The sequence below is a fragment of the Panicum virgatum genome, chromosome 5N (genome assembly GCF_016808335.1).
Source record: "Panicum virgatum strain AP13 chromosome 5N, P.virgatum_v5, whole genome shotgun sequence".
In the NCBI taxonomy this organism is placed as follows: domain Eukaryota; kingdom Viridiplantae; phylum Streptophyta; class Magnoliopsida; order Poales; family Poaceae; genus Panicum; species Panicum virgatum.
The window spans coordinates 24,924,231-24,942,153 of NC_053149.1; the positions used below are offsets into that span (position 1 = coordinate 24,924,231).

The 17,923-nt window shown below is 46.1% G+C and overlaps 1 protein-coding gene across 1 annotated transcript; it reads right to left on the reverse strand.

Moving 5' to 3' along the window:
• Nucleotides 1-9,968: 9,968 nt before the first annotated feature.
• Nucleotides 9,969-13,420, reverse strand: LOC120672247 (probable potassium transporter 3). Its single transcript, XM_039952562.1, has 4 exons — nt 13,200-13,420; nt 11,914-12,712; nt 11,613-11,783; nt 9,969-11,520 (listed from the first exon to the last, which is right to left on the reverse strand). The coding sequence occupies exons 1-4, from the start codon at nt 13,272-13,274 to the stop codon at nt 10,127-10,129; spliced, it is 2,439 nt and encodes an 812-aa protein (XP_039808496.1). The 5' UTR covers nt 13,275-13,420; the 3' UTR covers nt 9,969-10,126.
• Nucleotides 13,421-17,923: the final 4,503 nt, after the last annotated feature.

Consider the following 17,923-nt stretch of genomic DNA (forward strand, 5'->3'; position numbering starts at 1 on the left):
GTCTAATTCAGCCCCTCCCCCTCTTAGGCTACGAGCACCGATTCCTTTCAATTGGTATCAGAGATGGGGCTCCCATCTTTCACAAAGAAACGCCAATTCCATTGGCAAATTGTGAAAACCGGCTCATAGGAATGGTTAGGCTTCACCGCTTTAGGACCTTCTCCATGTTCATCCTAACAGATCTGTCCTAAGAATTACTCCAGTCCTTGGTTAGGATACCCTACTCGCTGGTTTGAGTAGGTTTTGGATATTCTTACGACAGTTTTGTCTTGGGAAACCCGATGGGGTTCATCCTAACAGATCTGTCCTAAGAATTACTCCAGTCCTTGGTTAGGACACCCTACTCGCTGGCTCGAGTAGGTTTTGGATATTCTTACGACGGTTTCGTCTTGGGTAACCCGACGGGGTTCATCCTAATAGATCTGTCCTAAGAATTACTCCAGTCCTTGGTTAGGACACCCTACTCTCTAGCTCGAGTAGGTCTTGGATATTTTTAAGATGGTTTCATCTTGGGTAACTCAGCGAGGTTCATCCTAACAGATCCATCTTAGAAATTACTCCAGTCCTTGGTTAGGACACCTTACTCGCCTTGCTCGAGTAAGTTTGGGATATTTCTAAAATATTTTCGTCTCGGGTAACTCGACGGAGTTCATCCTAACAGGTCTATTTTAGAAATCAATCCAGTCCTTGTGTAGGACACACTACTCGCTGGATCGAGTAGTTTGGGGATATTTTCATAAAAAGTTTTTCCCACTTGGGTGACCAAATGAGGTCTATCCTAACCGGTCCACTTTGAAAATTATTCCAAGGAGCATAAAACAAGTTCTTGGTACTCTAAATAGGTCGACACGAGTCTCCTGCTTGCTTGGACGTCCGAGAGAATTACATTACGGAGCTTGTTGTCTCGAGTACTTGACGGGTTTTACCTGCTTGCTCGAGACACCAAAAGTGCTCTATTTTCCCTTGGTACCCTGAGTAGTTGTCGAGAGCCTTCTGTTCACCTATGTATCAAAGAACATCATCCAAGCTCCTAATTCTCCAAATACTCAATAAGGGTTCTCCCTGTTTCATTGGACAATCAAGTCCATAAGAGCACCGCTCTAACCTAAGCATTTCTTTTCAAAATAAATTTGAATTAAGCCATGGCTTAAAAACTCCCTCATGCAAAGTGCTTTTCCCACTTGGTTAATCCTGCGGGATTCAATCCTAACCGGTCAGCACTAGAGTTCTGATTAAGAACCATATCTCTCGACCCTACTCGAGAATACTTTGCCTCTCAAGGCACCAATGGATACAACTCTTTGTATCCATTATCAAGATTGAGTTGGCGCGATGCCGCCAGAACTCATGCCTTTTGAGTATCATTACTCGATATATCAAAGGATCATGTAATCCTTCCATTAAACAAGTACTCGACATTACACAAATTTAAACATTTGTACAAAGTACTTGTGGCTCACACACCAAACAGTTCACAGAAAACTCAAGGTGACCCGGACTTGTTCAAAGTCTCCACTATCTTGTCTGCTATGGGGGAGGTCTCTCTCAGATATTGACCAAATTGGTCATCGGTGCAATCGGCCTTTGCACCTTCCCCAAGCACATCCAGTGGAGTACGTGGCCAATAGGACTTCACCAACTCGAGTACATGTCCCACGTACTGTCGGGTGGTTGTGGAGACATACCTTTCAAAGCTTTCGGGTACTTTCCGAAGCCTCCCCGCCAACGTGAGCGGTTCGTCTTCATTCCCTTCTGGGATCTCCACAAGTCCTGCCACGTCTTGAGCAGCATCCTTCACATCTCTAAGCTCTTCGAGCTCCTGGTGCATCAAGTCCCGACAAGGTTTTGAGCTGTTGAAGAACCGTCGCCACCTCCCGGTCAGAGTCCTCCTTGATCTTCTTGAGCTTTTCAATCTCCTCTGCATTTTGGTACATAAGAATATTTAGATCCAGTACCAAACTTTCCTCAATCTTTAATGATTTTGAGCAAGTTGTGTACTCGATTAAAAGAAAAGCTTATAAACACCAGGCAGAATAATCTAGTCGACTGCACCATATATGCTAAAGACTAACCTTTTTTGGCCTTGGAGAGTTTCTTGATCTTCTCGTGAAGGGCAGCCTTTTCGGACGAGAGCGTTTTCACTCGTTCTCTCAGAACATTTAGTCTTGAATCGCCCTAGGCCTGGCTACCCTCCTGCTCTAACACCTCCTGCCAAAAAGTATAAAACAAAAGGATCGGTATACACTACTCGATCTAAGAAAACAAGTACTCGAGATACTCGACTACTTACCCCCAACAGCTTGTAAGCAAGTTTCACCTTCTCTTGTGGTAAGACACTTCCCGATGAGACCTGGGAAGTAGTCGCCCGCACCACAGAGATTGCCTTTTGTGGCATATCTTCAGTTTTCTCCTCATCATTCCTTGGATTTTGGGAATCTAGAGGAACAACAGATTACAAGACCAAACTAATAGAAAATGAAAGTACTTTATCAGTACAAGGCATTATAAGTTTACCTGTAGGGGTTTCCTCAGGCAGTTTCTCGCCGCCTTCCTCCTCAGGAAGCTTCTAGCCGTCTCCCTCCTCCGAAAGCTTCTCGCTTCCATCGCCCTCCGGGAGCCTTTCATCACTCCTATTAGCATCAGGAAGTGGAGAATTTGGAAGCATGGAATTCGTCATTTCCTCCGCCTGATGAGCATCCATCTCTGGAGTACTCGGGGGATTCTCGGCTGTCGATTTGGGGGCTGAATCATCTTCAGTTTCTCCTCTAGCCTCCAGGAGTGCATTGCTGCAACGACAAGTCAGTAACGATGTACTCGATACAAAGGCAAGTCTACATTTACAAGTTTTGAGGAACTTACGTAGGTGTCCTTGTCAAGGCAAGCTTCCTTGCGCCGAATTTAGAGAGCGGCCTAATGATCATGGCCTTGCCACCCGAACATCTGGCATCACCTATACTGGAACTACTCGCTGGTCGAGTAGTAACAGTCCCCTTTGATGGGTCCGCTGTGATGGAAGGGACAGTTTGTCCCACCACAGCATCATCCCCAGATGGTGTAGTCCGTGGCATCTTAGCCGCCGGACTTAAAAAGCAAAAGATTCAGGTCAAAACAAGCAAATCGACAAACTTATCAAAATACTCGATTGCAACCAATAAGCTACTTACCTATTGCTTGTAGCTTGTGAGGAGCTACTACACTTCCTCATAGTCGAATGAGTACCCTTTGGATGACCAGCATGGGTATCTTCGCTTGGGCTGGCACTATGCGCCCTGCCATCATCCCCGGCTGATTCCCCAGCTTCTGCATCAGTAGTTTCATCATCAGAACTAAAGCCTTCAATTTTTGAAGAATCTTCAAAACCAGTCAAAGGTTCGGCATGAGCACTGGGAACAAGGTATGATGGGCGAAATGTGCTTGGCAGAGGAGGACTACTCCTATATACATTCACATCATCCTACAAAAGGATCGGAAAGTTGTCAGTTACACTACAATAACAAGTACTCGAAATTGAAAATTGACTACTTGTCACTTACCTTCTTTGGAGGATTCAACACTGAAAATGTGTTGAGGAGGTGAGGAACATGTTCCATCTTCTCAAAAAGTCGCTGCACTCGACGAAGAACTTCTCTGTTGGAGATTTCTTTTTCTGAGCATCGCGATAGATCATTTATTCCTTGATACTCGAAGCCAAAAGTTACTCGAGCTTGGAGAGGCTGGATTCTACGCTTCATCCACTCAAAGGCCATAGCCTCTCCACTTATTCCTTTTTGCTTTAAACTTGCAATCATTTCTAGTAATTCTGGAATTTGGCTTGTATCAAGAGGCTTCTTCAGCCATTCAGCTCTGTGAATCGGGGGGCCAGCTAGGATGGATGGAAGGCTATTTCCATGATTTTCGACATAAAACCATCTTGGTTTCTGGTCGGTTACTTTTTGTGATAATTTATAAGGGATGTAAACCCTATCCATCCTTTGGCTCAGCTGAATCCCTGCCCCACCAACTACATCTTGTCTAGTCGAATTAGGCTGGGGCTTAAGAGGAAAAAAGTGGCGGAAAAAGTCGAAATGGGGATCGATGCCCAGAAAAGCTTCGCATAAATGTACGACGACAGATATATGAACAAAAGAGTTGGGGGGTGAGATGATGAAGTTGGATCTCATAATAATACAGGAGCCCAGAAAAGAAATTAGAGCAAGGAAGACCTAACCCTCGCTCAAAATAAGGAAGAAATCCAACAATCTCGCCCGTATTTTCATACGGACGGGCGTCGCCTAGTGCAGGACGCCATTGGATTATGGATTTCGATGGAAAAAAGCCCTGCTTAACAAGGGATTCCAAGTCAGATTTGGAACACTTACTTGATTCCCAACCCTCATCGCGGGATGGCTCAGCAGCTACGCCTTTGCCCTTGCTTGACTTCTTCGGAGCCATTCGGAAATCCACAGAGCGCTTCACACGCATACACTGGCTAAAGCCCTAATGGATTCAGGAAGTAAGGGAAAGCAAGGAATTTTAGATCTGGAAGCTTGAGGGTAAGGGCAAGAACAGATCTAAACAGTAAAAGGAGAATGGTGGCCAGTGGGGTAAAACCTAGCTACCGTTCTATTTTATAGTGGCGGTGGCAACATGGTAAAAAACCCAAAAGGCTAACAGTCAGTTGCAAATTACGGAAAAAACGGGATTTTTTCTGAGACAAAGTACTTGTTTTGACTGACTTATTACGAGCCTATTTCTTTCTTCTGAGATTACATTCTGGAAAAAGAAAACACTCACATCCCTTGACAACTACTCGACTATACTTCCTTCTACTAGGATTACATTCCAAAGTAAAGGAAAAGTACTCGACACAGTACAACTACTCGATATTACAATTCGAGTACTTTCTTCTAAAAACTTTACAATGACTCGGGTCTGCACGCACACTTCTTGGCTTCCAGAGCAAAGCCTGCTGCAGCTAGATCGATCCGAGGCCGTGACAAAGTACAAACTAGTTATTCCCATCAAGGGAATAATGATATTCATATTCTGGGAGAAAAGTTACAAGAGTTTGGAGGCAGATTACAATAATCGCCTCGCAAGATCTCTTGTAGCATCTTGCAAAGGAATTTCTCCTTCTTCCTGAATATGTTGTGACAAGATTAAGTCTCCTTACCAGAGATGTCAGTTCTTGTGCACCTAGAAACAGGCAACCCCAAGGATGTGACACAACAAGACCCAACCCATCGACAAAGAACCCGCCTCATTGGAATATGCAAGGACATGATGTCCAGCGTGGATCCGTCAAGAGAAGCAAGGTTGCAGGGTTTGGTAGCAGAGACTTCTCTTGTTACTCGCAAGTTCTCTTCTAGCATCTTTTGTTGGAAAACACTACACAAACTTCTGGAGGGCGAGAGCAAGAACACCAAATGCAAGCCAAATGCAAGCCATAGCTTCAGAATACTGGTGCTTCTGGCAAATGCCTTTCACCCACCTTTTATAGCCGCAAGGGATCTTACTGGAGGACAATCCGTGACGCTACAGTGGCAGCATTCACGAATGCAATAATGCAGATTCTCCACACAGTACAGTCCCATGTGAGCGTACAGTAAAGAGATAAACATCTCAGGTTTTATTTCTGAGGATATTTCGGGTGCAATCAGTGTGGCATATCCAATCGAATCATTTTTCTGGGATTTTACCCGAAAAAGAGATCTTTTCGGATATCGGATCTGATTAAACCTACAGATATTCCGAAGAATAAAATCTGATGCCATGTCTTAGATCCTTAATTCCAAATCTTTGCTCGGGGGGCTACCCGCAGAATAAGAGATTTTGATTTAAGACTTGAGACATGTGCATCAGAGATTTATTTTTCAATTTTTTTGGAAAATAATAAAGTAAAAAGTCTGAAGTGACCCTCAGCCTGATTCTGCGATTCAACCTAAGGCTCGGGGGCTACTCCATATGGAGTGCGAGTACTTCGTGCACCATATATTATCAAGATTTTGGGGCTTGAGCACCTCACAGCCTCGGAGCAACCGGAAGTACTTGGAGGACTACTCGTCGTATCTGAAGGAAGGCCTAGAAGCAACCAGAAGGACGTTCTGACTACTTGAAGTACTCGAAGACGCCCTGCCAAGTACTCGACGCCTGCAGGACTCGGCTATGAAGAGCTCGGGGGATTGTTAGACCCAGGACAACGGGATTGCTTATAGGCATAGAATGTTCTAGAGTAAGGGATAGCTCATGGATGTACCTTACCTCTCTTGTAACTATCCGATTAGGCACAGAACTAGCTGCAGTACAAAGAAAACTACCCGATTGTGTTGTAGTAGGACTCCAATTGTACTCAACTAGGACTTTCCATGTAACCCTGTCCCCCCGGATATAAAGGCGGGCAGGGACACCCTCCAAACATTATCAACATCTAAGGCAATACAAACAACCACACAGGACGTAGGGTATTACGCAACTTGCGGCTCGAACCTGTCTAAATCTTTGTGTTCCTTGTACCATCGAGTTCCAGAACAGTCGATCCCTACCTACAAACCTTACTGCTAAGGGTATCCCTGAGCAGGCTTGGCGGTAAACACCAACAAACTTGGCAAGATTGAAGGGCAAGAGCATTGTGCAACCTTCTCAAGATAACCGTGAAGACATGGCGAAGAAGCTTGAGAAGGGTGTAACCATTACTTGCTTCAAGTGTCATCAAGAAGCCCACAGGTCCTTCAAGTGCCCTCAACCTAAGAAGAAGATTTCGAATAAGCCCAATTGGAGGAACAAAAGCAAAAGCACCTCCTATGTCATAAAAAGAAGAGCAATGGTAAGGCGGTTGCTCACAAGGTTAGGATGAAGGATTGAATTTGGAACTGATCCATTTGGGTGCAAAAGGAAGTCACCATCAACATGAAGGGGCCTCAAATGGTGTGCGTTCCAAAGCATACTTGAAGACCAAGATTGGCTTTGTGGGATTTGGAGACTTGGCTGACAAGATGATGTGAAGTGTCAAGCAAAGAAGCCAAGTACACAAGATTGGACGTATGTTGCCCAAGTCACCCATAAGGTACATAAGGTAATGATAGTTAGATTTCAATTCATGTATCATGTAGCTCCATTGCTTTGTCTAGGATGTTTGCATTTGTTGCATATCCTAGTGTTCTTACATATGGTGGGTTGTTTATGTCTCTAACTCTAACCCATGATCAATCTGCATGGTTTGATAAGTGTGTAGAAAGCTACAAGTAGTTCGCTTTTATAGTACATGGACTTCATGAGGTATGTGTTTCATTTGTGTACCATGAACAGAAGCTATATGGTAAACTTCCCATTATTGTCATAAACAACGTGCGTACTTTAGTTTTTTATTCAAACACTAAATGCACACATTTAGGGGGAGTTTACCCTACGGTTTGTAATTTTAGAGACTAACAAGTTTGCAAGCTTATCTTTTGTAGTCTCTTAACAGTGCAATCACTCTTAGAGGATGTTATTCGCTCTCAATGTGAACTAACAACTCTGCAAGTGTGATAAGAGAAAATAGTGTGCTTTCATGCATGTTGAGTCATGCTCTATTGAACTTAAATTTTCATATCTAAGTTGGGCTATTTGCTCATACATTTACTTATCTTGGTGTACCAAGTGCTCATCGCTCAACTTCTTTCAATCGGTTTCACTCAAACCTCATTCAAGTGGTACAATCAAGGTAACTAGTCAATCATCCCCTAGAGGAATGCAAGGCTCGAATCTTTTCAATTGGTAATTTTCAATTCTTTAATCTTTTAGAGCTATCTCTGTGCTTGATATGATATAAGCTTTCTTATTCAAAATATAGTTGTGCACTTGATTTTCACATTATCAATTCGTGCACATACTTTGTGGAAAGTTTAGCTCATGTCATGCTAGTTTCATGAACTTGTGATCCACCTTAATAAGTTTCAAAGTGGTATCTTCATTGATTTCATACAATTTGGATCATGATTTAGGGTACTACTCCCTAGGCTACTAACTTTTCCCATTAAGCTATATTATTTTAAGGCCTTTTTAGGTGATTTGATTTCCAAAGGGGGATAAATGTGGATCAAAGCAAGTGAATCAAGCTAATATGGGGGAGAAGCTGCAAATTGTCATAAATATGTGGAAGAAACAAGGGGGAAATCATGGACTAAAGGAGAGGCCAAGTTAAGAATGGATAGTGGTAAGCATCCAAGCAAGTGCAAATGGTTCAATTTGTCAATTCTTGCAAATTTATGCTTTGCTTTGATTGTGTTGTCCCAATCACCAAAAAACGGAGAGATTGTAAGGAACATGGCCTCATTATGCCATTGTTCATGATTTTGGTGATTGCGTGACAACATAATCATGGAACTAACAAGTGCATCAAGTGAATGATATTAGATCATAAGGATGAAGTACAAAGCCCTAGCAAAACAAAAAGTGAAGAAAGAACTCAAAGAAATGCAGAATTGGATGAGTTCAACATGATCTATAGAGTCGGTTAAACTGATGGCATGAAAGTTGCATGCATCGATGTATTGACCGGTGCAACGCTGGACAGTCACAAGAAACAATAGTATGACCGGTTCAACCGACTGGGTGAAAACTTGGAGCATCGGTGCAATAGTGAGTGCAACAATGATTCATGTGAAAACCCAAGACGCACCGGTTCAACCAACGTGTTGGTTACAAGCGTCGGTACAATGGTGATGCCAATGTCCAGAGAGCTTGTTAGAGGGGGCTGCAAAAGCCCTTCAACCACTGGTTAAACCGATGGTACAAACAAAGAGGTGTCGGTTCATCTATGTTGGCATTGTCGGAAGAGCATATCAAGCAGCCAGGAGCAAAGTCTTCAGCACCACTTGAACCAACGGTGCATCCATGCGTTGTGTCGGTGCATCCATGTTAACAACTGGCGGCTATCAGAAGTCCAACAGGTAGTAACAGACTGTGAACGATCGGTTAAACCGACCGATTGACCAATTGAACCGACACTACGTCCATTTTTGGCATTATGGCTAGCAACGACTCCTTTGAGTTGTTGAGCTATATAAGGGCTTTACCCCGGGTCTTTTGAGATTGCTGCAGTCTTGAGTAACCCCATACACACCAGAGAATGTCTCCAAGCCACCTTTGATCTTAGTGATCACATCTATAGGTTTTTTATCACAAGCTTTGTTAGTGTTCATGCTAGCTTAGCTGTTGAGAGAGTGAGAGAGCAAGGAATTGCTACCCTGTGTGCTGTGCTTGAGTGAAACTCAAGCTTGTATCTTGGCGAGCCGGCCCCTTGGAGTCTTGGACTCGTCAGCACGTCTTCGACCCTCCGGCTTGGTGTGGAGTGGTGTCGACATCTTTGTGTGCCGGACTTGAAGACTCCCATCCTTCATGAAGAAGCTCTTTAGTTAAAAGTGGGATCAAGGTGACCGAGAACTTGGCGTGAGGCTTGGTGGCCTAGCCTTTGTGGTAAGTCAAGGTTTCCCTGAAGAGACTTAATTGCCGAGATATTCTAGTGAGTGCTTCAACAACGTGAATTTGGGGTGGCTTAATGTCTACTAATACCACGGGATACAATCTCGTATGAAGAGTAACATTTCATAAATGCAACTTGTGTGCTTGTACTTTCTGAGTGTAGCGTCAAGCTACGATTGGCTAAAGGTTGCAAAACTTGTTTTGGGATGAGAGTTCCACACTAGATGAATCGTAGTTGCACATCTAGATAGTATATTTTAGTTTATATTTTGTGCAAAATAGTTTGAGCCATAGATTAAGGTTTTTGAGTTTGCGTAATTCACCCCTCCCCCTCTTAGGCTACGAGCACCGAGTCCTTTCACTTGTTCATTCATCTTAGGAAAGATTAACGGCATCAGGACTACAACTTAACTTTGATATCGGCATGCATTTTTGGTAATAACCTCTGTCCTGTTGCAGTAAGCAATGGATGAACTGGGATTGGATCATAAATGTTACTCGCAAGGATGCCCTAAATAAAAGAAGAATGGCAAGGATATAAACGCTGCTTTTATTCACACTGAAGAACCCATCCTACGTTGTGCAGAGTTGATCAAACATTAATTCCCGAACGAACCTAATTAATAAAGTGGCCGGTCTGAGGTCGATGACTTGAACAATCGAGGAAGAAGAAACAGAAAAACTGCTAGACGTAGTAGATCATGCCAACTTCGATGAGGCTGATGTGCGGAATGTTGAGCGCCACGGCGGGTCCCCTGCAGTTCTTGCGCAGGAAGGTGTAGGCGACGTCGATGGCCAACTTCTTGAGCAGCGACGAGCTCTTCCTTGCCTTGATGTACGAGTGGCCCATGATGTAGGCCACACCGGCGTGCTTGGCCTCCACGAGAACGCTGAGCTCCTCCTTCACCGCCGGGTCCATGCTCTCACTGCTGGCGTCGTCGATTTCGAACCGGATGCGCCGCCGGATGGCGAACCCCGGCGACTCGGCCTCGTACATGGCCTGCAGCGACTGGATCGTCTCCGCCTTGCTGCTGTCCGTGGTCGCCGTGGCGGCGGCGGCGGCCGCGCGCACGACGGCGCTGTCTTCCGGGTTGGGCAGCGGTGCCGTCATGAGCAGGCCCGTCCGGGACAGGTCGTAGGGGCGGCTGACGACGGCCATGCGGCCCTCGACGGAGGCGTCGCTTTCGCGCGGGGCGTCGGCGCTGCCGGCGGCGGCCTCCATGTGCACGAACTCGGCGATGCGGACGACGAGGTCGTTCTCGAAGTCGTTGTCGTCGCCGGGAACGTCCTTGTAGCCGTGCCTGACGACGCAGCGGTACATGCGGAACTCGCGCGGGCCGATGCGGCCGATGAGGTGGCGCTCGTAGTAGCGGACGTGCGGGATGGGCACGGCCTTGACGCAGACGAAGACGAGCACCTGGTGGAACGCCGGCAGGTTGGTGACGAAGTGGGAGAAGATGGCCGGCACGCCGGTGGCGAGCTCGGAGTAGATGAGGCCGATGCCCGGGACGCGCACGATGCCGAGGCTGGGGCCGAGCGCGTGCAGCCACCTGAGCGACACCTTGTTCTGGACGTCGAACATGTGGCGGCGGCGGGTGCCGTAGTGCCAGACGTACATGACGGCGACGATGACGAGCGAGAGCGCGAGCGGCAGCCACCCGCCCTGCGGTACCTTGATGAGCGCGGCGGAGAGGTAGACGGACTCGACGGAGCCGAAGGCGAGCAGGAACATGGCGGCCAGGAGGAAGCCCTGCTGCCAGACGAAGACCATGACGAGCGCCATGAGGAGCGTGGTGACCACCATGACCCCCGCGCAGGCCATGCCGTAGGCGTGGCCGATGAGGGTGGTGTCGCGGAAGCCGACGGTGACGCCGAGGCAGACGAGCATGAGGATCCAGTTGATCTCGGGGCTGTAGATCTGGCCGTGGATGCGGTTGGAGGTGTGCACGATCTTGACGCGCGGGAAGCAGCCCAGCGCGGTGCACTGCCGCACGATGGAGAAGGTGGCCGAGATCACGGCCTGGCTGCCGACGATGGCCGCCAGCGTCGCGATCACCAGCACCGGCCAGAAGATGGGGCCTGCAGTAATGCAAGCAACAACATGATGTATATCTTCATCATTGATCACATTGCTTGCTTGCTGCACCATACACACAGTGCATCGTACATACGTGGAATGGACTCGAAGAAGATGAAGTGGATGTTGCAGTTGGGAGACTTGGACAGGAAGGCCGCCTGCCCCATGTACTGCAGCACCAGGCAGGGGTAGATGAGGCCCACGAACGCGACCCTGATGGACGCCGCAGTGAAGTGGCCAAGGTCTGCGTACATAGCTTCGGTCCCTGCAGATCGAATGAATTGACGTACTAGTAGTAGGCAGGACTGGATCGATGTGCGAGCAGAGTCACCGGGAACATTGTTCCTGGGTACATTTTCATCCCAATAGTATTAAAATTACGTTAAACTACGTACCTGTCATGGAGAGCAGCACCCCTCCGAGCGAGATCCAGCCTTCCTTGCCGGTCCGCTGGAAGAAGCTGACGACGTAGTAGGGCGAGAGCGCGCGCAGGATCCTGGGGTTCCACACCACGATGTTGTAGACGCCGAGCGCCGCGAGCAGGAGCAGCCAGAGCACGACGACGGGCGCGAAGAGGAAGGCCACCCGGCGCGTGCCCCAGTGCTGCAGGGTGAAGAGGCCCACCAGCACGGCGCACGAGAGCAGCACCACCTCGCCGTGCGTGAGCGCGCTCGAGTGCACCTGGAGGCCGGAGAAGGACGAGAGCACCGACATGGCCGGCGTGAGGACGCCGTCGCCGATGACGAGCGAGGCGCCGAAGAGGACCATGACCAGCAGGCAGGTGCGCGACTTGCGGTGCCTCTCGAGGAAGCTCCGGAGCGCCCGGAGCATGGGCGTGTCCTCCGTCGAGTACCCGGGCCGGTAGTAGGCCGACAGCTGCTCGTCGGCGGCCTGCTGGTTGGGCATCAGGCTGAACTTGGCGTGCCGCACCAGCAGCGAGTAGAGCGCGAACGTGCCGCCCTCGCCGTTGTCGTCGGCGCTGAGCACGATGAACACGTACTTGAGCAGCGGGATCAGCGTCACGGTCCAGAACACCACGGAGAAGACGCCGAACACGACGGCCTCCTCGCCCAGGAACCGGTGCAGCGACCCCGAGAAGGTACCCTTGTACACGTACAGCGGCGACGTGCTCAGGTCGCCGTACACCACGCCGCAGCTCTGGTACGCCAGCACCAGGAGGCTCGTCCAGTGCAGCTGCATTCACCAATTTGTCAGTGGTCAGTACCATGATCGACGACGTACGGGTACTAATTAATAGCTAGTTCAGTGAATTAACAGTGTCACATGTTCATGGATCTTGAGTCAGTATACTTCTAACTCGATCCATTAATTAGTCACCAGCCATCTTTAGTAGGGTCTGTTAGGAATCGTTGGTGGGAATAAAATGCTTGTAAAAGCTCCATGCATGTTAATGTTTCCCCTTCAAGCTCTAATTAAAAGGCTTAACCATCCTTTTTGGCATCGCCGAATTCAATGAAGAAAAATCGTCCATGCTGTTATACTGACGTATAGATGAGCAATAAAAACCTTTATCAACCACATACATGCAGGGCAATTCAGCAATTCAGAGGGTCAACACGGAAACGGACATGGAATTTCACGTAGATCTGTTCATCATCAGGATCAATGAACAGGAACGAATCGTTGAGCAATCCGGGGGAGGTGGGGAGGCGAGACTCACCGGTGGAGGATTGTAGACGTCGATGCCGAGGGTGTTCTTGGGCGAGAGGCCATTCTCGGGGTCCGTTGGCCACATTTTATTGCTTCGGCCGGAGTTGATGTGAAGGGACCGGCGGCGATCGGAGGCAGATTACGATGGCATCTAGTTTATTTGTACGGATCGGGTGAGCGACGACCGGCGTTTCTGGATCGGAGCCCGGCTGATGGGTTTGTTTTCTTGGAGAGAAATGTGGCCAGAGAGAGAGAAGAGAGTGGGGGGGGGGGGGGGGGCAGGGAGAGACGGTTTCTTGGGCGAGGTCGCGTTGACAGTTGTATGCTGGTGACGTGGACAGGTGCGGAGACAAGTATACGAAGAAACTCGACGACATAGCTCGAAAAGAAAAAAAAAGGAAACATCATCGGTACGTTTAATTTCAGTGGTAGGCTATTGTTTGCATGCACAAGTGAGTTCACGCCGCTAAAAATCTAAGCTGACTGAAAAATATGGAAATTCACCTATAGCATGGAAATAGGAGTCAGCTACAATATTTTATTAAATCGTTGACAATTCCAACCAGAGGCTTTTAATGTTGATAGAATATCAAGTTGCATATACCATCCAGATCAACCTAAATGTTTAATCTGATAGACGAAGTTGCGCAACTTATTAGTGTGTGACCAAGTTTGTGACGAGTTAGTCTGTCTCAAGATCTGATGGACCAAATTAATTACTTTGATGTGCTCATAGGGATAGATGTATATATGTATGTATTCATTGAAGTGTGTGTATTTATCGGGCCAATCTCTTATTGGTAAGGATGATGCACCGCATCCGGTGTCATTTGGATCGGAGCTAGCTACACACGGATGACGATGGCTAGGATGTTGATGTACTAATGTTATATCCTATATGTGACACCTCTGGTGTCTGTACACTTAAATATAGAACACTGTATCCAAATAAAACTTAAAGGAAAAATTGGGGAATTATTCGAAAAGGAAAGGTCAAATAAAAGTCAAACTACACAAAAGAAATTAAAATGAGAAGGAAAAAGGGGTGAAAACCTACTCAAAATCCAATTCAAAAAGGTGCACAAAAATAAGTTTGGCTCATAAAGGGTACCTTAAATGACATGTGCTCATTGGAACTTTCAGCCAAAACCATCCAAAAACTAAATGAAACTCAAAGCCCTTTTGTGTAAATTTGAAAATTCAAAATAGTTCAAAATGTCGGTTTCAAATGAAAATTTTCATAAAACAAAAGTTGTAGATCTTGAAAAGTTATGCAAGATTGGTATTCAACACTTTTTCATTTGAGCCCCGAAAAATAGAGAAAATTTTAGTTTACCGAGATGTCCCTGAACTTTTAGAAATTGCAAGTGAGCCCCTATCTTCATCTCCCCCTCCCCTACTCTCTGCCGCGGCGCACCACTCGCCGCCGGCGTACGGTAGACGCCGTCCACGACCATCTGGGCCCCCAACAGACCTCAAACACGCCGCCTGGCATGCTAGCTGGCTCCCCCATCACTTGCCACGTGCCCTTGGCCTGCTGGTGACGCGCCACGCCGCCCCGCCATACGCAGCACCACCCCTCTGTCCGCCACCTCACCGTCGAGCACGTCCCGGGCCAGACCGACCTCCCCCAGGCACCATTAGCTTCAACCTGGAGCCCTCCCGCCTATAAATAGGACCAGAGCCCCCGCCGTCGCGCGACCCCTCTCTCCTTCCCCTTCCTCCGCCACCCGCCATTGCCGGCGAGCTTGAGCGGGCAGGCCAACCCAGACCCACATTGCCTCACCCAACCACACCAGCAGCCTCGCAACACCCCAGGGAAGCTCACACGCGCGCTGAATCCCACCAGAACCCACCCAGGCACCGTTGCCCTTTCGCGCCGCCGCCGGCGAGCTCGAGGCTCGCCGCGGACCGGCCAAATCCGGGGGAGTCCGAGCATGACAGCTACCCCAGGAGCTTCCTCACGCTCTCGCGGTGCTCGTGCGCACGACGTTCGACTATCCCGAGCTCTCCTTCACCTACACCAACGACGACCCGAGCACCGCCGCCTCCATCGTCGCCGACGAGCCCGTTTCCGGCAACCATCCACCCGAACATCGACCTGGGTAGGTAGTTCTCGAACTCCTCTCTCCAATGAGCCTCCCCGTTGCAGCCCCGGTAAGCACTGCCTAGCAGAACACCACCGGCAAGATGCAACGACGGAGAAGGCTGGCGAAGGACCCAGTTGTAATTTATTTTTTTCGATTAAAGGTTTGGTTGCAAGTTTTCCAGAGTTTGGCAGTGAACTTCAAAAATGCATAATAAATAACAGAAAAATCATAAAAATGCAAACTCAACTGATCTGGAATCCTGGTAACAAGATCTACATGTTTTGTAACAACCAAATCTGCAGAAACTGTATCTATTTTAATCTATGAAAAAGAATAAGAAAATCAACTAATGGATTTTCTAGAAGTTTTGTTCACTAAATGATCATGGTTTTTGGATATGTTGATTTTGTTGGAATTTTAGGCTTATGGTAAAAAGATAGAACTCTACTAAAACTGTTAACTTGTTAGAACAATCAAGATTCTCAAATCTGTTGATGCACTTCATGATTTAATGCTGGAAAACATGGACCTGATCTTGCTCTGAAATTTTTCCTACATGCATGTGTAACTGAAACCTTGCTAATCTATTAATTTCAAGACTGTTAGAGTTAGTTTTCTATATACCACGTTTAATACTTGTTTAATCAATTTAATTCATCTTATATAGTTGTTATGCTCAGAAAAATCTATATTTATTTGTGAAGTCTTATTTTGGATCTATCATCATGCCAGCAAAGTTTGAACTATAGATTCTGAGTATTGCTTCAGTTAAAAATCATGTTTAGTATATCATGGTTAGGATTACTATTTTTGTTCAGAGTAAAATAAACCATATTTGATCATGATTTTCAGATATGTTCGTGGTAACAGCACATATTTTCTATGATAAAAAGTTTTACATGCAGTACTGGTCATCTTGAATCTTGAATTAATATGCTAGCCCATGTATATTTAAATGCATATATAATTTATCTCGTAAAGATAAGGCTTGATAATTTTTCTGGAACATTTTTAGCTCATATCTAGTCTCTGGTGTAATTTTGATAACCATATCCCTGGTATAAATCTCTGTAAAATTAATCTTATTTAATAGCTTACTATTTTTGTTCATTTTATAACCTCTGATGTTTAAGGAAATAAAATCTGCAAATTTTACAGTACTGAGTAAATCCTACATAGATGTTCCTGTAAAATTTGTAGCACCATAACCCATGTTAATATTTCTGTGCAAAATCGTGAAGTATTCATAGTAATCTGTTTGCATTAATTTTCATGATTAAATGCTCTACAGTTAGATGCTGAAAATTACTCAGTAGATGCAAGATTACCTGAACTATTCTACATTAATTTTTCATCACTAGCTTGTGAGTAGATTTGCTGTTATGAAATTGTGAAAACATGCTATGTTTTAATGTTGAAAATGAAAACCAACCCACACACTCATTCATGAAGAAACATAATAATAATTACTACTCCATAAATGACTGCCCAGTAAATAATATCACAAAGATTATCTCTAAGTTATTTTTGTTGGACTAGAACTTTATCGTGAAGAAAAGAAATCAATTATCATGTTGTAACTCATCATCTTGCACTGCATATAGAAACGGTTAATCTTGCTGACAGAGAATACGAATTGGTGCCCGCGGACTCTCATGTTGATCAGGAGGTTAATTTGAACTGCATTAACTTAGCTCAAGATCTGGGCCAAGCCCCAGAAGTTTCTCTATCTGACAGTGCCCAAGAAGGCAAGCTCCGGTGCATAATCCCATTATTTTCAGAGTTATTATGCATCTAACTATTCATAATGTGTTGTAATAATTTTATTTCCTACATTAAAGTTTTTCTAGGCGTTGATGAAAAACCTTAGGTGCATGACCCCTAGTACCTATGTTTAACTTTCGGATCTTTTTATTGACTAGTTGCCCTGCTAATTAGGAACGGTAGAAGTCGAGTGGTTTCCTGCCTCTCGCGAGCATATAGGAATTTACTGACTTTAAATTTTTGTTGAAATATAAGGACAACGGGCGGGGTTGTGTAGTTGTGATACCCTGCTGGTGTAGTCAAATTGGTTAAGGTCATGGTATGTGGCTCATTTTGTTAAGCGTTTGGAAGTACTAGCCACATACCGAGAAATATGGTAATTTGTAAGCTTAAGTACCTGATTGGACCAGCAAGTGGAACGATCTCACACCCCCTTGGTAGTAGTAGGTTTATTTTTGTCCGGACGTACGGGTGCAGAGTGGTCGGACTCTGTAGTGGGGGGGTGTTCCGAATCCACAACCTGGAAAGAAAGGGGAAAAGTAGCATGGATGAGAGCGAAGTCGATCCCCGTGCGTGTGGTCTAGGTTCCCCTGGCCAAGTTGAAATTCGATTCAGAAACGTCCGCCTCTCATGGCATGAGATTGCTTAATGTTTTCGGTCACACAGAGTAACAAGTGGAACATGATGATAATACTGCTGTATGATTAAATGATTGCTCTACCATGTTTGAGTAGAGATAGTTGCAAACTTAGAATGATTAATTCAACTAGAAAGTGGCTAAAATAAAATATGAAAGTAAGGATCAACACATAAGTGGCATTTTTGGCAAAGCAAACCCACAAACCAAAAAGCCTTGCATGTCTAGTTATCGGACTATGTT

What these genes read in the sequence shown, in the direction of transcription:
- LOC120672247 (XM_039952562.1), bottom strand. Translation starts at nt 13,274, where the DNA reads ATGTGGCCAACGGACCCCGAGAATGGCCTCTCGCCCAAGAACACCCTC. An exon ending in GGTGCTGCTCTCCATGACAG is followed by an intron (nt 11,784 to 11,913) that starts GTACGTAGTTTA and finishes TTCGATCTGCAG; the next exon opens with GGACCGAAGCTATGTACGCA. An exon ending in CTTCTTCGAGTCCATTCCAC is followed by an intron (nt 11,521 to 11,612) that starts GTATGTACGATG and finishes GCATTACTGCAG; the next exon opens with GCCCCATCTTCTGGCCGGTG.